Source organism: Haemaphysalis longicornis, unplaced genomic scaffold (assembly GCF_048455015.1).
Source record: "Haemaphysalis longicornis isolate Haplotype H1 unplaced genomic scaffold, Haemaphysalis longicornis Haplotype H1 scaffold_1, whole genome shotgun sequence".
NCBI classification, from domain to species: Eukaryota; Metazoa; Arthropoda; class Arachnida; order Ixodida; family Ixodidae; genus Haemaphysalis; species Haemaphysalis longicornis.
Window position 1 is genome coordinate 67808521 of NW_027526203.1, and position 20599 is coordinate 67829119.

The window sequence follows — 20599 nt, forward strand, 5'->3', positions numbered from 1 at the left end:
AAGTGACCTCCTCAATGCTTTTAGACTTTGGGCTTTTAGAATTAGAATTCATGCAGCAAAACTGACCAGTTTTGCTGCATGAACAAACCGGCACATTCTCAGCTTGCGGCTTGGTCAGCCGCCACTGCTTCCTAGCGCTGCACCTTCTTGTTCGACAGCTCACACACGAAAAAAAAGCTCAAAGGAAAGAGGCTGTCCATGCGGCGAGCAGATGGCTACCAGTGAGGGAGCAACAAAGACAAAAAGTAAGGAAAACAGCACTTGGCCCAGTACCCATAAGTCTCGGGAATGAACACCTGTTCTCACGGCTTTCACCTCAAAGGAACGGGTGACGCATGGGTGGGGAGGGATTGAGCGACAAGTATGTTTCATGCCTGGCACATTTAGTTCGCCGTGGTGGCTGCTAGAATGACCGGTACTGGAACAAGGTCTATTCTTTGGTGGTGGAAAGCACACGATCCAGTAGTACACAGGTGCTACAACTGCAATTTCTGTGCACTAGGCCCCTATGAATCCCAATGTGCACTACCATTTCTGCAACCTGGAAAGGAATTAAAAGAAAGACCTAAGAGTATGCTTCAGAGCAACTAAGATGCCCTATTCTCTTCCAACGGGGGGAGGCCCTACGGGAGGGAGCGAGGGAACAGGGCTTCCTTTTTTGCTTTTGCAGCAACACTGACCTGATGTTCAACCAATTAACCGAGTGAAGATGGAATCTATAACTTTGTGGGGCATTTCTCGCAGCACTCACTGTTTCTAGGAGCAGCTGGCTGCTGCTGCATTGCTATGCACAGCACCAACGTTCACAGACACGATGTTGTCGCTTGCAAAAACCACTGTGCTTCATCGGTAAGAGAACAGTGCCTGCTGGCTGTTTTGTGCTCAGTTGCTATGCAAGGGCAGGAGTGTTCAAATCTGTCGAAAGCTGTCTCTGCTTTGGATCTACACAGGTTATATGGATGGCCAAAAACATGCTGTTCGATATTTTTTGCACACTACAGCAGTGGCGTAGCCAGGGGGGGGGCTGAACGGGCTTCAGCCCCCCCCCCCCCCCGAAATTTTTCCGGCCGTCGCCGTGGTGCCTGTATGCTTGGTACATCGCCTGTGAACAAAGCTGCATATCATTCGAAAGTGCCACTAATAGAAGCATTCACGACTCAATGTCTGCCCTACGCAAGGGTGTTTACACAAAACCACAGCCGGACTCGACTCTTTTTCCGCGCTGCGGAAAGGGAGTCGAGTCCGGCAGTGACAAAATGAAGCGCCTGAAGGGTGCGAACCACTGAGGGATGATTGCGGAGGGCGGCAGCCCCAAAAGCCACGGCGCCTTCGGGTAAGCTCAGCCCACGGGACGCCAAAGGCATGCGTTGTGTCCCTTTGTGCGAGACATGTGGCAACACAGAGAATAATTGGCCGGCTGAGTCGTTCTCAGCAGAGGAGATTGACTCGGCCGGGGAAGCAAGGAGTAGTCCGCACTAACTCACAGCAGAAAAAAAGAGGGACAGCCGGCCATTGATGGTTGAAGACTGGTACGATGCGGTGGGGCTACGTAAGGGATGAAACATGCAGTTTAGCTGGATGAATGTCGTGCGCGAGCAGAGGGCCTTTGCGAATGAGACACACAGCAAGGTATGCCCCTCTCCTCTTCCTCGCGTCAGCCCTTCATTCTTCCTTTTTCACGTTTCTGTCGAGCCAGGAAGGGTTTTGTTGGAGTGGGCTCAGATTGCGTGCACTGAGTGTCCCCTTCCGACGGCTGATGATGATTTTGGGTTTAACCCCTTCCGACGGCGATGTTGCGACAATCAATTTCACCCCTGCAATTAGGCAGCTTTGTTTGGCGGTATTCTCCCCTAACCTAGGAAACTGGAGAACAGCGGGTCGACAAAAAAGGCGCGCTGCGGCTCCCCGAGCCAGTCCCAGACTTTATCCTAAATGTGAAGGCACGACGGTCACCAGCCCTGCCACAGGCAGACGGCGTCATGACAGTAACAACGATCAGATGGCCATATTCTACCTCGATCACAACTAAAGTCCCTCCATTGCGTCCACGGCTGCTTTTTCCCTGGATGGCGGCGGCCCAGAGCAGTGTATATTCAGGGGCCTGAAACACAACTGCAATATGCCGCGAGGATAAAAGCGCCCCTGGCTTTGAGAAGCTCATGTTCCAAGTGCCAACACCCAAAAGAGGCCTCGAATTGTTGTAAGTCATTTTCTTCCAGTGATTAATCCTTGCATGATCACTGATGTCTTTTGGCGATGGAGCTTGCATTGTACGTTAAGTTGTGCAGTGCAGATCAGTTATGCGTTCTTTGATATTTAAATAATCATTTCGTTATATTTACACGATGCCACAGTACCTTGTGTCTGCGAGATAAAAATGTGTATCTCGTTTTATTTCGAATGCAGTATTTGCGGTTGAATTGGTTGTTGAAAGCATCCACGGTGGAGCAGATAGGTGATTTTTAATTAGGGAAAACGTAAATTTAACTCCTGTAAACGCCTAAATATTTTATTATGCGTGAAGTTGGAGAGGGTTACTCAGAGTGTATCGGGACAGCATTAGTATCAGTACATGAAGATGAAAAAAATATATTTGTTCTGCCTGCAGTTTTAATAGTTTGCTTTTACTGGGACGAAACTCCATGTGAGGTAGCCGCTGTCGCATTGTGTGCGCGTTATCAAGACTTTTGTTACCGCGTTTCATATCTACGCGTGCATCCACTGCTACACCCAATTTTAAACCCATAGCAGCGTGCACAGCGCAAGTGAAGGACCTTCGTACTGGTGGCGAAGAAACGAACGTGCCTTTCTGGTAGAATTTTCCTTTAACTCTTCCTGGCCTTCTTTGAAGTTCTGTGGACGCAGGAGTATCGTTCTTTCAAGGCTCAATCGGTCGGGCAAGACAACAGAATTTCCTAATTATATAAACAGGCTACAGACCGCAGGCCCTCTCAAGAGCACCAGCACACCTCCGCCCTCCTCCTCCTCCTCCTCCTCCTCCTCCTCCTCTCCTTCCCCCCCCCCCCCCCCCCACATACGGGTGCGCGCTGTCGTCTTTCTTCCTGAATCCACAACTGCTACGTATACATTCTAAAATGTTGCATGAAGGACATTTTGAGCAATCGTCAGCATTTCTTAAGTAACCGAAATGACTGGGGAATTATCATGGTAAACAACTTTGCAATTTTTAGCCAATCTATCCTGTCGTAGCCTGAAACCATGCTTCAGTTTCAACATCACGGTCGCTGTCAACCAAGGAAATAGTTTAACTGTGTCATTACTGTCCGCTTCATGCTGAAGCATGGTAGTCTTTGGTCTTTCTGTATGCGGGGCCATGCCAATACGCTTGTTTTCTTGGTGCACTCCAGGAAACAAAATGCTGACTTGTTTGGGGCATCGCACCATGATCGAAGGTCATGCTGGCTCTGCACAGCTGCCCAATCCTCCGTTTTCTGGTGGACCAAAGAGATTCCCAACATAATTTCCATTTCCCACGTCTCTAACGAAAACTACAAAACTCCTGTGCGCCCTATACATTCCAGAGCCGCCCATGCTCATGCAATTATACTTTTTTATCGTTTAGCTTTAAAACCGGCAGTGTGTACTCGGCTGAAAAATGGCAGCGCACGCGTCAGCAAATAAGTATGTCCTTTCATTAAAGTTTGAAACCAAAATGGTAGGACCGCATTATAACTCTCTCCTCAGATCTCACGACAAAATTCAAAACAGAAATATTTTGCTCAGATTGCACAGAACATGCCTAACCGCAAGAGTATGGTCAGACATCGTCGTCTTTACGTTACTATTTTTTCTTGCTAAATATAAAGTTCGATACAGCATTGAATGGCGAAATTTGCAGTGACTTGCTCTACCTCATCTGGGAGTGTTAAATAAATGGGGTGGCTGCTCCAGAAAAGGTATAACTTGATAGTACACGCCTTCAGGCAGATTATAAGGCATTTATGCACAAAGCATTGAAAACTTGACAGGTAATAATGCAACTATTTGAGAATACCAAGCTCATTACAGCAGACTCTACATTTGGGCTGTGCCGAAATGTGAACCAGGTCCATTATGTTACAGAGCACAAGATTCTCATGTCCGCCTGGAGACCTGATAGAAGCTACGAAATGGACTGCGTTGAGACTCAAAACAGAAACGCAAATTTAGACTGGCATGACTTGACAAATACCGATGGCTGAATTATTCCGCTTTGCGTGTGGACTAATCCTGCCGTGCTCGTGTAATTTTCGCCCTTAACAGTGCTGTTATTGCACGTGATGTCTGTGTGTTTAGGGTTGATATTTGTTCAAATTATTGCTAGAGACATAATGCTTCTTGTATGTATAATTCATACCCTCTCGTTTTTTAAAGATAAGACCTGCGCTACACATAACGCAAGTGCATAGATTCGATGTATACTACACAGAATGAGCTCCATTGGCCTTACACTGGCCGCTACTGTACGGGCGTTGAATGCAAAACATTTTATTTTTCATCTTGGACAAGAACAAATAAATAAAAAAATCTAATTCTTACGGCCTACGTTATTTTATTGCAGATGTCACACTCATCATACTCCACACGTTGAAATAAAGCAAGTAATTGCATGAAACTATGGACGTTTCATGCAATGCCTGCACAAGGTTCTCGTGCGTGCAATGTACGTCCCGTATCACGGGCAGAGATTTGTACCACACGGTCTGCGGATTTCCGCCCAGTTTACAACTTCAGCTGGCACAAATACAATCATAATCAACACCAATATCATGAGAGAACCTTAAAGGGCCTTTTAAAGACAAAATACAACTTTGTTCAACTACAGGTTTTCCCGCTCAATTTAATCCAATTGCCATACAATTTAATCCAAGCGCCAGCCAATTTAATCCAAGTGCCATTTAATTTAATCAAAACGCCATCTAATTTAATCCAGGTGCCAGCGAATTTAATCCAAGTGCCAACCAATTTAATCCAAGTGCCAAACAATTTAATCCAGCTGTTGGAAGGTTGTTCAGGGGTGTTTTGTGCGGCATTAGGCGAGCTTTGCGGGCTTTGATGTGCGTAGTGTGATGACGATGTGGTGTTCCTTGATGTCTTTCGTGCGAAATATCATATGAGCGTAGCTTAATGGACATTTACTAACATCCGCAGATCAGGAGAGCGGTCTCGTTTGGTCCGTAGGTGGCGTGAGGTGATCGTCTGCGAGATCGTCAGAAGTGTCGTCTGCTCGCGTATTGTTACCCCAGCAGATTTTCCAGCGCATTTTTACGCGGGCAGACGACGCTTCTGTCACCAGCAGGCGATATTTCTGACGATCTCGCAGACGATATTATACTTCGGAAATATGGCTTAACACGGCATAAAAGCATTGAGTTTTTACTAACGAAATGTCTTAAAGCATTGTCACGCAAGGAGCAGACGATAATTTTGTCGCGAGGTACACTACGCTGGCAAGTCAGGAGGCGTAACCATAGAGTTTCATACAAATAATTTGTAAGAAACTCTATGGGCGTAACAATAGCGGAACAGACGATACGTCTAAGAAACTCGCAGACGTACGATCACCACACGGCACTGACGGAGTAAAAATACCTCTGTCCTGGCCTGCGGGTGTTGGAAAATGTCCCGAAGAAGACCGAAGAAAGCGCCGGGTGAAGGAAAGAAGAAGTACAACTGCGTTTCAAATGTCGACAGAGCCCGGATAGTTGAGGTTTATCGGCGTGGTGGCGACTTAAAGGAGTACTGACACGAAATTTTTATGTTACGTTTTTTTCGCTGCTATGCGTGCCTACCAGCCCACTAATCACAGAATGACAGATTAGACGGTCGAGCGCAGCGTAAACATTCATTTACGGCGTTGTTTATTCGTGCCAGTTTCGGTTTCGACAAAAAAACGCCGAGCGGCCGCCATGACAGCATGTATCACATGGCGTCACCATTCTTGCCGTATCGCTGCCTCTCTGGAAGCGCGCGCGAGCGAGCGCACGCGCGCGCCCAGACCGGCTGAGGTCTTCGCCGTCCCCACAGGCCCGGGCAGCATGACGTCAGTCCCAAAACCGTGACGTGTACACACGCCCGAGCAGCGCGCGCCAACCACAGCCAGCGCGTCGGCTTCGTCACGGGAGCCCCGACGTCGGCAGTTTGGGGCACGTAGCAGATGATGTCACGTCGGCCCGCTCTGGGCTTTCTCGTGCGGGCGAAGATTAAAATGAATTTTAAATATGTTTCGCTGAACGGTTGCTGTTGAAACTTGCTGGGAGATATCTCCTGATAAAAAGGAAGCGTTTTACATAGTTATCTCAGCTTTGAAATTTCGTGTCAGTACTCCTTTAAAACTTGTCACTGAGACTCTTGGCATAAACGTCAAGACGGCTACATCCATCGCAGCAACGGACCGCAGCACCGCAAGAAAACGGGGCGGTTCGTCAAAGAAGTTCGATGTGACCGTCGTACAAGCGTTGACCGAGATTGTTGACAATAACCCATTCTTCACACTTTCTCAGATTCGGTCTACCCTCGTCGAAACCATGCCAGACCTTGAGATTAGTTTCTCCAGCATCGATCGGTTGTTAGATGGCCACGGCTATTCCCTGAAGTTGGCCACGCTCAGACCGGTAGAGAGAAACAGCCCGGAATCAAGGCGAAGCGCCGGGAGTACGCAGAATGGCTGCAAAACGATGGCACGACGGTGTCACGCTACTACATTGATGAGACCAATTTCAATATGTGGTTGCGCGGAGTTTTGCAAAAGCGAAGAGAGGTGCTCCGGCCGTAAAACTTGTGACGGGAACCAGAGGGGCAAATGTAAACATCCTGCTCTGTATGTCGGCCAACGGCATCGTTCATTGGAGTATCGCCGACAAAGTACACTGGGCAGGCTTCAACAAATTCCTTTAAGAAGTGTCGCAGCAAGCACATGAACAGGACCCCAACGGCGAGGCGGTCTTTATTTTTCACAATGCTGCAGCCCATCGACGGGTGGAAGTGGCGGCTTTGGCCGTGAGCCAACACACGATTCAAAGACTGCCGCCCTACAGCCCTTTCTTCAATCCAACTGAAGAGGTGTTTTCGAAGTTCAAGTTCAATGTCAAGGCCTACCTAGAGGAACATCGACAGGCGCTCCTGAACGCACCAGCTGGTGTGACAAAAAAACAACACCGGCGCTCCATGCTTGTAAACGCCGAGAAAGAGGCCATTGAGAACATCAGTCGCGTTGAATGTGCAGCGTATGACAGACACAACTTTTCGTTTGTTCGCGCTGCCATTAACATGGAGAATATGTACCCACATTCAGTACGATCGCTACATATTACACCTCTAGATATCGCGAGGTGTCGTAAGACTGTTCACTTGTTCCTTGTGTGCTGTAATGTGAAAGACCCACTAAAATAAAGAATTTCACATGGTCGAGTCATATAGCCGGTATGACCGCATGCAGTTTTATAAGATGTGCGGATCGTGTGTCATGAAAACGAGTAAATCAAAGGGGCTTATTTCATATCTGTTAGGCCACAACCGAGTAACGGCGGAATCAGGCGGGGGGGGGGGGGTAAAAGTGATGAGATATCTAAGTGATTATTTACCCCTCTCAAGTCTGACTGCAACTACAGGTTTTCCGGCTCAGGTTAATCCAAATGTTCATAGAATATTTAATTAAAGCGCCAACCACTTTAATTCCTGCGCCAACAAAATTAATCCAGGTACCACAAGAATGTTCACGAGAGTTTTGGCCGAAATAGGGCACAGCTTTGCTGTCTTTATTGCGAGTGGTGTCGTGAAAACGTGGTGTTTCTTGATCTATTATGGGAAAAATGTCTTATGCGAACAGCTCAATATACATTTACCAACACGCGCAGACCGTTGCTGTGAGCTCGTCGTCATCTGCAACAGTGCCGTCGATAACACACGTCAGAAGTGCCGTCTCATCGTCGCGTAACAATGCCTTCACAACTTCCTTTGATAAAGACACATTACATAAATGTCCTGTGCATTTTGATTTTCAATAATTCAATGCTTTTATGCAGCGTTAAGCAATATTTCCGAATTATAATATCGTCTGCGAGATCGTCAGAAATATCGCCTGCTGGCGACAGAAGCGTCGTCTGCTCGCGTAAAAATGCGCTGGAAAATATGCTGCGGTAACAATACGCGAGCAGACGACACTTCTGACGATCTCGCAGACGATCACCACACGCCACCTACGGATCAAACGAGGCCGCTCTTCTGATCTGCGGATGTTAGTAAATGTTCATTACGAACACCACGTGTTCATCCCACCACGCGCATCAAAGCCTGCAAAGCTCGCCTAATTCCGCACAAAACACCCCTGGACAACCTTCCAACAGCTGGATTAAATTGGTTGGCACTTGGATTAAATTGGTTGGCACTTGGATTAAATTCGCTGGCACCTGGATTAAATTAGATGGCGTTTGGATTAAATTAGATGGCACTTGGATTAAATTGGCTGGCGCTTGGATTAAATTGTATGGCGATTGGATTAAATTGAGTGGGAAAACCTGTAGTTAATAACTTGCACAGCTCCATTCCAATCACAGGCGTTTTTTCAACCGAAGCAATGCAACAAATGTCAAAAATTTTCAAATTTAGCGCTGCAGTGAAGTGATAATGGCAGGAGTGGTATATATAGGCCAGCACTAAAACGTAGTTTACGAGTGTGTTAATTGCACGTTAGAATTCAAATGATAAGATCAATGGAGGCCCCTCTACAATCGCGCAATCATGTTCCTTCGTGGCGACTTAAGTCGTTGGGCGCCAATCATACAAACAAGATCCTGAACTGTCATAGTGAAATTGCAATAATTAATTTTATTGATCGATAATTCCTTTGAAGTATGCTGTAAAACTGGTATCATTGTTATCGGGACACGGTAGACTTTTTAATGAACCAAACATGTATTTTACCTTCATAGCCTTTAAGGGCGCTTGCAAACTACCGCGCTTTTTTTTTCTTCAAGGGGGAGACGGCGAAGAACAACCTTAGCCCCCCCCCCGAACAAAAATCCTGGCTATGTGTCTGCACTACAGTTACTGTTCTGTATAAATACTATTTGCACTAGTTAAGTAAGTGTGTTACTTATGTATATGTACTGACACTAGTTGCTAACAGAAGGGCACAGACCATTCAAGCCCCTTTTGTGCAGTTTTGTCCGTGCTGCTGACATCTCTATTTTGGTTGGATGTCAAATGAATTGAATTCATTGATTGATTAATTACATCTGCCATTAATTTCTCAGACACGAATAAAGTCTCCAGATGTACAAATTTGCAAAGCAACACTAAGAAGTGCTCCAAAGAACTTTGAGCAACACATGCTTGTGCCCCAATCCACATCCACAGTGGCTCAAAACTTGTGTCGCAAGTTTTGTGTCCAGGTTCTTGGCCCTGGCCCGTCTGTGCTCACCAGCAGGGAGTAGCCAGCCACGCCAATCTCCTGGGGCACCCGCAGCCGGCCACCGGACTGCCACCGCACGCTGACCGGCCGCCTCCATGACAGGAGCCCGGCAGTCGCTCGGCCCAGCTGCACAATGGACCCAAACTACTGAAGAGACCACTGCGGGCACTGCAGCACACACCATCTCGAAAAGCGGCCAGACAGGCCCAAACCACAATTGGCGAGTCTCATGTTTTCCTTTGGCTGTTCTAACATGTGCACATGCTTTCAGCACATACTTTGGACATAAAACACATTGGCCAGTTCTAGCGCTTTCTGTGCCACAACTGTGATTGTGCAAGGCTGTCCACAAGAGGCCCTACTTTGCACAGCTGGCCTCGACTGAAAACAGCAGCATCCATGAGCAGGGCACTCCTTAAAGGAGCCTTGAAGACAAAATACAAGTTGGGTTTATTAGAAAGACTGCTTAGTACTGATAACAATGATACCAATATCATCGCAATCTTCGAACAAATAACTGAGATATTTAAGAAAACGTGTGAAGCAGTCGCGACCCCCTAGCCAATTTCCCGCAACTTTTCTATGACGTCACAGAACCTTGTTTGTGCGATTGGCAGCCGCCTAACTGACGTGTCGCGACGACACATGACTGGACATCTGCAGTGTGGCCTCCAGTTCCTTTTGACCGCATCACTTGAATGCTAACGTGCAGTTAACGCACTGAAAATTGTGTTTTGTTGTTGGCCCGTATGACATCACTCTTGCTCATAACACGTCACTGCGGCGCAAAATTTGAGTTTTTAAATACTTCTTGCTTTTTTTCGTTAGAAAACATCTTTTGTGGCTGTAATGAAGCCGAGTGAGATACTGAATCCTAGTTCTTTCAAATTACACAAAGTTGTATTTTCTCTTCATGGCTCCTTTTAAGGAGAGGGTTTCAAGTGAAGAAAACCACACTTGGCCACCCACTCCTACCTCCACCAAGGACAAAAATGAGGTTTTTCCTGGCCACTCCGGCTTGCTGGGTCACTTGACTTGGAAAGCAGGAAAAGTGGCTTTTTTTTTTATCCCAGTGCACAAACGTGGCCACACTACTGAACCCGACGTGGCTGCCAATTCAGCATGGTCATAAACACAAGATTAAGCTTGGCATGGAAGGAAAATATCGTTTTACGGCGACCTTTCCCACAGGAGAAGCCCGTGCACACGAAAGATAGACAGACGGCAATTTTCAACCGTTTCTACAGTTCACCTGTGAACATTTACGAAAAGAAGAGTCATTGATAACACGCACATTAGCACCTCTTATCTGTGACACTATAGTTCGTGTCAGATGCTGTGTGCAGCACTGTGGAGGCTCCATTGTTGTCGACAGACCACCCGCTGAGGGCGCCTAACTCACCATGAAGGAAAGCGACAATAGGAGCCGAGGACTTGCAGTTCCACCTGCCCCGAGGGGAGACAGAAATGACCTTTCAAGGCCCCCTTCACGGCGAGTTAGGCGTGCTCAGTGGGCGGATTGTGGGCAACAATGTAGTCTCTACAGTGCTGCACGCAGCGTCTTAAACGAACTATAGTGTTTCAAGGTAGCTTAATGTCATTTCCAAACTACGACTGTCACTGAGTAAAATGAAAATTTGATTGACCATAGCTTACTTTCAACGGCTGAATGCGGAGTTATTTTTTTCTCATTAATTTTGCAGCTGTGATAAAGCCGTGTATGGTTTGCCACTTCACCAAAGGAGAGACGGCGTTGAAGCAGGTGGTGCTGAATCTAGCCTGTTAATTATTAATTACTATTAGTAATTACATATAACTGGACGTAACTAGCCCTGTGCAGACAGAATGCCAAACCACTTCCTCGTGCACGCTTCTCCACTCACGGTGAGAGCAGTCTGCTAATTTTTATCCAGCCAGCCAAACCACTACGCCTCATTGACTAGCCAGAGTCTTTGTGATGGTTTCCAAAATGCGCTGTTCGTCTAGAGCCATTTTCAGAAAACTAGACTACAATGTTGTTTCATAGGCCACCTTGTCCGCGGCTTTATTTTCAAGCCCTCCTACGTGGCAAGGAGCCCACTGTAATGTAATGCTAAGACCGTTTTCATTTAGCCGCTGAACATTTTATATCTCTTGTCTACCACAACACCAACCTTGTGTTACCAAAGAATGAAGAGGAAGAGGGCATGCAGCGGAGCGGTCAGCTTGGTTTAAAGAACTTCGAAGGAGAGCCGCTCTGCACGCCTCTTTGGCCGATGTCATTTTTCCTAAAGGCCATTGGACCACAAGGAGAAACATTTTGCGCCTGCTCCTCCGTCTTTTTGAGGACCATAAGCCTCAGTGACTTGGGTTATTTCCCACGCGTAGTGGTAAAGGTGCTGATCCGGGGAGGCTAGGTCCGCCCATTAACATCATCGCCACACTGTGGGCAGTCAGCTGCTAAGAGTTATAACAGATGACCAGACGGAACTTTGGCGATGCATGCTATGTCGGACGTTTCATCAGTGAGGAGTTGCGGGTCGGCCAGTTGGATCACGATCACGCCAGGCTGCTCGGCCCACGAGTTGCGAAGCGAGTGCGCTCTCACAGAACAGTCGCCACGGCCACACGCACGCACGAAAAGAGAGGGGGAGCCGCACTGGCGGCTACAAAGCGTCGGAGAGTGTTCGACCGGCAGTATTTGGCAGTTGGTAGTACCACGTGCATGGAACTCTACAGACTTGCCGTTTGGGTTCCGTCCACACAGAGCGCTACTGTTTCGTCCGGAACTCTAGACACTTTCTTTAACGCGGCTAAACTACGTGCATTGTAACTACGGCGGTTTTCCGCAACTTGCCATGGAAGAGCAACAAAAAAGCACTGAAGACCAACGGGGATTGGCCAAAATATGCAGCACTCGTAAAAACAACAAAGGCTTTCGGCGTCCTTCCAGGCAGCTTCCGCGCTGCAAATGATAGCACTCACACATTTCCCCTGCATTCTGCTTGGCTATCGAGTCACCACAGTCACCTTTATTGCAGCCTTCAAGCACAGAAGTGAAAGCCTAGAAGTAGGAAGTAATTTCGCGTTTCCATTGGCTCCTAAAAAATTACGTCATCGCTGCTAGTGACGTCACGGCTGGATTTGTAGCCTTTGTTCGATACACGACCGGCTTTATAAATTATATAAAGCCGGTCGTGGTTCGATATTTCAAACTAAAACCACGACCGGCTTCACAGCGCAGCACCGCACCACTCGTGAGCCAGAGTTACTGGATATAGACTCTGTCGTGAGCGACCCCACACAACGCCGACGCTCGTACATTCTTGCTTGCCTCGGCCACCGCGCGAAGCCGGAATATTTGAAACAGGCCAACCGAACAAACTCGGAACAGACAAGAGTGAACTCTACCCGTACCAGTACGGGGCCAAAATTCGCTCTTCGATCGAATTCGGCCTCTTTTCCATGCTGCTATATATGCAATACTATTGAAATAATTGCAGCGTAATGCAATTACGCAAATTTTTTTTCAGCCAGTTCGGGGCTCCATTACAGTGGCTCCCAGTGGCTCCATTACAGTGGCCACTGTAGCTCCATGGTTCGGGGGGAATCGGTTCGGAAGCCCCGGGTTGCAGCAGACCATGGAGGAAAAAAAAGCTTAGGAGAGGCCCCCAGCTATCCCCGCGCATTGGCAAAAGTGTGGAGGAAGTCACGTGTTTTCGGCGGCCATTGTAAGTAGCGTTAGCAACGGCGTCCTAGCAACAGCCCGCCCGCCGTTCGCCAGTCATGGAGGAAAGGCAGCGCCTGCCTTGTCGTCCGATTGCGAAGATTGCTGCTTCGCTTTGCTGCGCTGTGGTCTTGCGGAACTCGAAAAGGATGCTGCGAGTTGCGACAGCTGCGCCGATGGGAATATGTCATTTAATTTCTACTTGCAAGTGCACCTTGTACCGCGTCAAGCTATTGCTCCGGTCGCGATCACGACGCGCCTATTGAAGTGCAGATATCGTGAACGCGCCGTCCCGTCGTACGCGCGGACACCCGTCTGGTAGATTTTCGGGAAGTGATACACGTGTGCAGTACGTAGGCGACTTGCAACCGAACGATTCGCAACTCAATTTTTTGGTTATCGCCGCCGCAATATAGAGTTTGCTAGGCCGGCAATGCGCGGCAGTGCTTTTGCAACTGTTACAAGGTAGATTCCCAGTTGATATAATTCCATCGTCCTATTACCTTAGTAGGTGTCCGTCTGTTGACTGGAAGAGTGCTGGATCTGGAATCTGGATCTTTTTGTGGTCTCGCTCTGGATTTCGATTTTCAACGCTTCATACTGCGAGGTTAGTGTATGAACGTTTTCAACTGATATCACCTTGAATTTATTGACACAGAGACAAGTTGAAACTTGGCGAAAAAAAGTTTATTGACGCCACCCACCCTCTCATTTTTTTTTTTACTCAATAAAATGTTTTGCCTCCTCCTCCTCCTGCTCCTCCTCCTCCTCCTTCGCAAAAAATTCTATCGAAGGCACGCGAACAACGGTAAAAACATTCCACAATTTTTTAGCGTGAAATCTGCATGAAGTACTGCTTACCTATATATATAGAACGGCCGTTTAATTGACTAGTCATCTCTGGGATTGCCAGTGAAACTGCAACGCAAACTTGGGCACTTTCCAGTCCGGTAGCCGCATGGCGTTCGCCCACTGTTTGCGGCGTTCTCCATCGCTTGGGCACCTATAAACGGCGGCGATTGCAAACAAAGGATGAATGCACACCAATGTACAGCAATACTTGTCAGCGGAATGATGCACTAACCGGTGGAAAGTGACGCCCAATTCCTTGGGTACCGATCGCGACTTGCAGCCTGGCACCGAGCATTGCGGCATTGTTAGAGCGAGCCGCTTCGCAAACCTGCTGCGGCCACACTGAAGACGTGTAACAGTGTAACCGCGCGTTTAGGTTCACGGTCACGCGCTGCAAAACGGCCTTCTACCTGCCTATCAGCTGATTTCCGCCGGCTCGGCGCTGGCAGATGCAGACGACAAGAGAGGCGATACAGGACGGAGGAGGCGGAGAAGGTGCACCGAGAGAGAGAGAGGCAAAAAGAGTCCGCCAATGGCATGGAGGGCCAATGGTCCGCCATTCGACTTACAGAAATGGCGTTTCCGGCTGCGCTGGGTGTGACGTCAGGGCCTCTCCTAAGCTTTTCTTTCCTCCATGCAGCAGACGCAGCCTATGCAAATAAAAATTGTTCTCACGTGACGTGCGAATAGAGACACCCATGCTAGGGTGGAGTCAGTAGTATTATAGTGAACTAGAATATTCTAGTTAACTCTATGGCTAGAGCACCCATGCCAGGTTTGGTTTGCCCATGCTGCGCTGTCACGAATTGTCAAAGTCAGCGCTTGTGTTGTGCGCCCTTCTTTCGTCCCGTATGTTTGTGCGCGTTTTTTTTTTTTTTTTTTGTAAGATATGCTTTACCAACTCGCCCATCTTTCAGTTTTGCTCAACGTTTTGCCCAACGTTGACTCCCCCCTCGCACAGAGTCACAATCGCCATCGTGACCGAAGGCCAGGTACGAGGTTGGGCCGGTGTTGCGTCATCGCCGAGATGCTGGTGCTGCTGCTGCATACACTGCCCCGGCCACGGCGTGCCACGCTAGCCACGCTCGCAGATTGTAGCCGCTGACCACCGCTGCTCGTCTTCCTCTGGTGTCTTCACAGCGATTCTGACGCGTCGGCAAGACTGTCGCTGGGAGTGGAGTGCTGCAGCCATGCCGCAAGACGAAAACGCCGTCGGACAGGGCGACGTTCAGAAGAGTGCCGTACAGCTCAAGAAGGAGGCCAAAAAGAAGGAGAAGCTCGAGAAGTTCAAGCAGAAGCAGGAGAAGCTGCAGACCACGCAGCCCAAAACGGACGTGAGTTGCACTGCGCTCCGCGTTGGTATCCGTTCCCGATCGTTGGTATTCGGGGCCGAGCGGTTTCATTCATTCTGCGCGCTCCGCGTGCTACTTTCTGACCGGAACTCGCGGCAAAACTGCGCGGAGTAGACGTTTTACGAGGAGCGTCCATTCGTGTCTGCAGATACTGCCTCGTTTCAGCTAGTGTCACGGGCAGCAGATCCAGGTGTGAGCCCCCGTCCTTTCCTGCCTGGCTGCACCGCGCAGCGGTCGTTGGCCATTGTAGAGAAGGGGGTCACCGAGATCGTTAAGCTAGCGTTGGGCTGCTTGGTTGTTTGCAGTCGTAGCAGGCTTCCGTTGGTGTTGTGCGTTGCATGAGCTGGCTCTGACCCCTGTCTCCAACTTTTCATCGCCCAGAAAAAGCCCAAGGAGAAAAAGGAGAAAGAAGTGGTCACCTATGACAAGCCAACGGCCTTTGGGGAAAAGAAAGGCAAGTGTCACCGAGGCTGCCCATTTTAGTCATGCATGCAATACGAAATGCAGGTTTGGTTCATTTGTAAGATAGGCACGTTCAAGGGACACTTTTGTCAATTTGATGCGATTTCATTTAAGCGAGACAATGGGGGGGGTCATGTGAAAAAGTGGCAACTTGTGAGCCGCTCTTTCGCATTGCCCCTGCGATGTCAGAGGCAGTAGTTTGCCCGTTTGGCGGTCGCTGACAAAATTTGGTGGGATTGCTGCGATGCCTGTGGTTTCGTTGCTTTATGGCATCACTGGTAACGTTGTCTAGCAGGAAACTTGAGCGTTTGTCACTGGAGTTTTAACCCGTCATGGGCATGTTACCGGCAAAAAGTAAGTTTCAGTTACCTAAGCCAAAAAAGTAACTCTGTTACATCTCTGTAGACGCGGTTTCATCCCTTCCAGAATTTTATTTATGGGCTACAGTTGTGAAGTTTGCAGGAGACGTGTACACACTAAGAAAGGGAACTTGCATTGGTTCGTGTGTGGCCCCTGTTCTGTCTACCATTTTTCTTTCCAGTTTTGACCGGCGGTTGTGCGGTGAGGTGAACGATGACGTAGTTCTTAATGTTTTTGGATACGTGGACGACTACCTGATTGTTTTAAGAAAGCGGGAATCTGCAACCTACCACGAAAGTGTGGAGCAGGTTTTGGGGTCCTTTGGGAAGGTAGCAGGCAGCCTGAGTTTCACGCATGAGCTTCAGAAAGGGCAGAGCCTTAGATTTGTACATATAGACCTCTGCATAGCAGAAAACCACGTTTGCTGGATGTACTGTCCACAGGGCTTCTTTCTTTAGGAGCTGCTCATTCGAAAACTGTGAAGTGAGCAATTGCCATTTCGTGCTTAGAGTGTGCCCTCACCAAATCATCTATTCACCGCATGCAGGCCAGCTTTGATGCCCAGGGGTCACGACTTGAGGAAGCAGGTTTTTTTCGCTATCTACTGTCAGTTGTGTCTGAGTTGCTACTCAAGGAAATGAAGCACCGCCACTGAAATCGTTGGGTGGCCAGTGAAAAAAAGCGACCCGAGGTTGTGCTTTGTGTGCACAAAGTGGCCCATAATATATAGCATGTGGCCAAAAATTATGATTTGCCTATTGTTTTCTCCGTGCCGTGAAGGTTGGCGAGCCTGTGTAAGCGCATCAATGGGGGAAAGAAAAATTTCGCCATCTTCACGTAGGGAACCCTGAGTAGTATGCGAAGCAGCCATGGGGTCGACTCAAGTTCCCATTAGTTTTCAGTTCGATCGCTGCGTTGCAGGAGGAGAATGAGGGGAGCAGAGCGCGCGCGCATCATTTATACCACGGAGCTACAGTGGTGCCCCCAGCGGAGTATGCAGCAGCTACCGTCTCGCGTCTCTAACCCTAAGCTGCTTCGCATTATCGCGCGGAGCCGCAGGTGTTGCCATTCGTTGCGCAATCCCGAAGAGGAGAGGAGGAATGCCTCGCATACTACTCAGGGTTCAGGAAGATGACGACAGTGGTTGAACGTGAAGCTATCTCGTGATAGATTCGTTGGTTGACCAATCCCTAGGGGCATCCTGCCACAATCATCATCAGCGGTGCCTGGCCAGGCATGCACAGTGGGGGTGTGGTACTCGGGACGACGGTGGTTGAACACGAAGCTACTTGTGATGGATTCTTTGGTTGGCCAATCCCTAGGGGCATCCTGCCACAATCATCATCAGCGGTGCCGGGCCAGGCATGTGCAGTGGGTGTGCGGACGGCGGACAACAACGACAAGGGAGGAAGGGACACAGCCCCGAGCATGAGATGCTTTGCATCTAAAACAAGTTGTTTCAAAAAGAAGCATGGTGCGCAGTATGTGGACTGCCAAGTTGGTGTCATTGACCGAATTCCGCTCACTTGCGGTAAGGTGGTACATAGGACGAACCGGCCGATGTGTAAACGACCGCCTAAGGGAACACGATCTTTTCATGAAGAATGGTACCGGGTCGCACTTGCCCCATCACTGCCTCAAGTGTGGCAATGGACGCCTTCCGCGACTGAATGAAACAATCATTATAGGAAAAAGTCTTGACACCGTGGTGCAGGAACTGTATGAAGTGTATTTCATCCAGAAAAACAGTGCAGGCATCAGTGAAGCATCGCTATCACTGTTTTCGAATGAGTTCCGGTTCCTAGACATGTAAAAAAGGTGTGGTTGTCGGCTTCAGCAGTGGCTACTTTCTTTTTTCGTATCTTGTTAGATCTCGGATTTTTGGTGTGTGTGTGTGTATGTTTGTAGACAAGCTACTTATACCTCTGTCTTTCCTTAGAATAAATCAGTTGTTAGTAGCGCAGCTGTATTGTCATTCCTCGTATTTTCTGCCGTGGTTTTTAGCACTCTTTTTCTTGAAGCAATTTGCACCAACTAGCCGAACAGCATATTTTACAGTTACAGAGTTTCCAAAAGTAACTTTTTGCAGTTACTATAAAAAAGTAACGTCGTTACTTTTCCATTCCTATCACAAACCAGATGGTAGAGTTTATTTAATACAAATGTACAAAGGTATACAGTAGTCTAAATTGCACGTAGTAAAACCCTGAATGAAAGGAACCTGGAAGGGGGCACACTTAACTCCAACACCAGCAATCGGTGTGTAGGCCTCATTTGTCGCGTCAACTTTTTTGTGTATGGGCAGCACCCTTGGTGTTATGGAATTTATTTGCAAAACTCATCAAAACTTAGGATGAGTTGTTTTTAAACGTTGGCTTCGGAGAGCTACTTCTTTTTCACAGGTATAATTGCCAGTTTCTTGTTTTTTCTTGTTTTTACTCAACTCAAGACGATGGAATAGATTTAAAGAGACAGACAACAGATTTTTGTTGAGTATATATTCTCTATACCAAATCAACGGCCATCACTTAAAGCACCTTAACGAGAAATGTGTGTGTTGCTGATAACGCCCTAGAACGTTTTAAATTTTTAAATCTACGAGCTGTATATGTCCTCCCAAAAATAATGCTGGCAATTATGACACACAGTAGCGCGGCAACATACTTTTGTCTGTATGCGTAAGGAAAAGCGATACTTAAAAACTTGTCCTCAGCTAAAAAAAGTGTGAATTGCAGGCTTTCTTGTTCCTTTCTGTGTTTTTTTAAATTCACCAGTCTATTTTGCACGAAGGCGCCATCTGTTGGGATGAACGATAGGTAGAATCTGGCTTAAAGTTGTGGAGGTCGGAAGTTCAATTCTGCCCGGGTGCAACTTTTTTTTTTTTTTTTTAAGCTGCCGTTGGCGTATTTGGAAACTTAAATAGAATATTTTGGCATAACAAATGCCCCTGACTCAGGCAGAATCGTCAAAGCTCCTTCACTGGGTCAGAACGCTGCCGTTGATTCTGGGCATGGAGGCTCAGTTAGCCACAGTGAGAGCAACCGAGCGGTGGCGGGCAGCGTGTCATAAAAATTTTCAAAATATTGTTTAAAAATATACATACAATTTATACTTATACAAATATTTGTGTTAAAAGGTTTTCAATAAGTGAATAAACGTTTCAGCAGTTACAGTAGCTGCTAGGTTTGCAGGTCACGTGACCGGGACACACATTGTAGTGGCAAGTTTCAACACTATGAACCGCCACCCTTCGATTTCAAAAAGTTTGCTGCCAAGTTAAAATTATTTCCGCCAAGTTGTTTATGAATTGCTTGTGGTTACTGGGCTATATGAAACGCTGGCTTTCATATGAGCTAGAGAACATTTACGCGACAAAAATCGGTTGTCCGTCCCTTTAAGAAATCACCTTAAGAACTAACCTCGGACCTTGGCTTTTTGCAGGGAAGATAATACTCCTATAAACCTCCTCTCCTAAACTGCGAGGGGAGATGTGTTGTTGAAAGGTGAAAGGTGGAGAGCATTTGAACAAGAAGAAAACTCGAAAAAGTAGGGAGCGCGAACTGTGCGCCAGCCTTTAACGAGTGTTGGTGTAGATATTTTTTAATAAAAAGAAGGTACTGTAACAGCATTTCCTGTTACAGTTACTGTGTAAAAAGTAACAGTGTTACAGTTACATCAAACTAAAATTAACTAGTTACAGTTACAAGTTACTGAAAAAAGGAACTAGTTACCGGTAAGGCGTTACTAGTAACTAGTTACTGCCCGAGGGTGGTTTTAGCATAGTGGCTAGCGTACGCTATAGCTACGGCGGTGGGTGCCGGGACCCGATGGGCAGGTGTGCATTGATTCCATGGGGACGGTCACCCATGCCTCGTCTATAGCCCGCACATTTGTTCGGCTGAAGGGGGACCTCTGCCACCTCCCGCAGCACCACATCCAGATCATACGGACTTCAGCCTACCTGGGAGGGAAAGGGAACGAGACGGCACACGGCTCCGTGTGAGAAATGACATGCTGCATGAGGATCGAACAAAACGCTGCCTCAGGGAGATTTACTCCCCTCCTGACATACACAGAAATTACCCAACATCTTCTACATCTGGTCCGACACACCGTTCACCGACACCTATCTATCGAGCAGGCACACCACTACTGTGCCTTGCAAACTAACACGTTTCCCCACCCTCAAAGGGTCTGCCACAGTTACACCTGGATGTAACGAACCTCTGTGTAATGAATTCCTGGATTTAACAAAGTTTTTTAATAACACATTGCCATCCCCATTGAAGCCCATGTGTTTGTGAACTCTGTAACGAAGAGGTTGCGGTGGTTAACGTTAATGTAACGAACTCGGTAGACTGATCAGTCATAGTTTTTACGCTTTTATTGAAAAATCGGCCAGAGAAATGCACTAATTCAGCGAATACTAGCACTACTGCAACAAGCCAGCAGCTA

The 20599-nt window shown here is 47.7% G+C and overlaps 2 protein-coding genes across 2 annotated transcripts in view; one reads left to right on the forward strand and one right to left on the reverse strand.

Moving 5' to 3' along the window:
- LOC144177152 (surfeit locus protein 1-like) overlaps nucleotides 1–12499 on the reverse strand; it is a 39392-nt gene extending 26893 nt beyond the window's left edge. The window contains exons 1-2 of the mRNA XM_077705251.1: nucleotides 12377–12499; nucleotides 9422–9538 (exon numbers count right to left, since the gene is read on the reverse strand). Of these exons, the coding sequence (XP_077561377.1) occupies nucleotides 9422–9538; nucleotides 12377–12391 (132 nt within the window). The 5' untranslated portion in view covers nucleotides 12392–12499. The remainder of the gene's footprint in view (nucleotides 1–9421; nucleotides 9539–12376) is intronic.
- A 2454-nt stretch (nucleotides 12500–14953) lies between these two features.
- The window catches only part of LOC144177168 (valine--tRNA ligase-like), a 93273-nt gene continuing 87627 nt past the window's right edge, over nucleotides 14954–20599 (forward strand). The window contains exons 1-2 of the mRNA XM_077705252.1: nucleotides 14954–15304; nucleotides 15704–15776. Of these exons, the coding sequence (XP_077561378.1) occupies nucleotides 15161–15304; nucleotides 15704–15776 (217 nt within the window). The 5' untranslated portion in view covers nucleotides 14954–15160. The remainder of the gene's footprint in view (nucleotides 15305–15703; nucleotides 15777–20599) is intronic.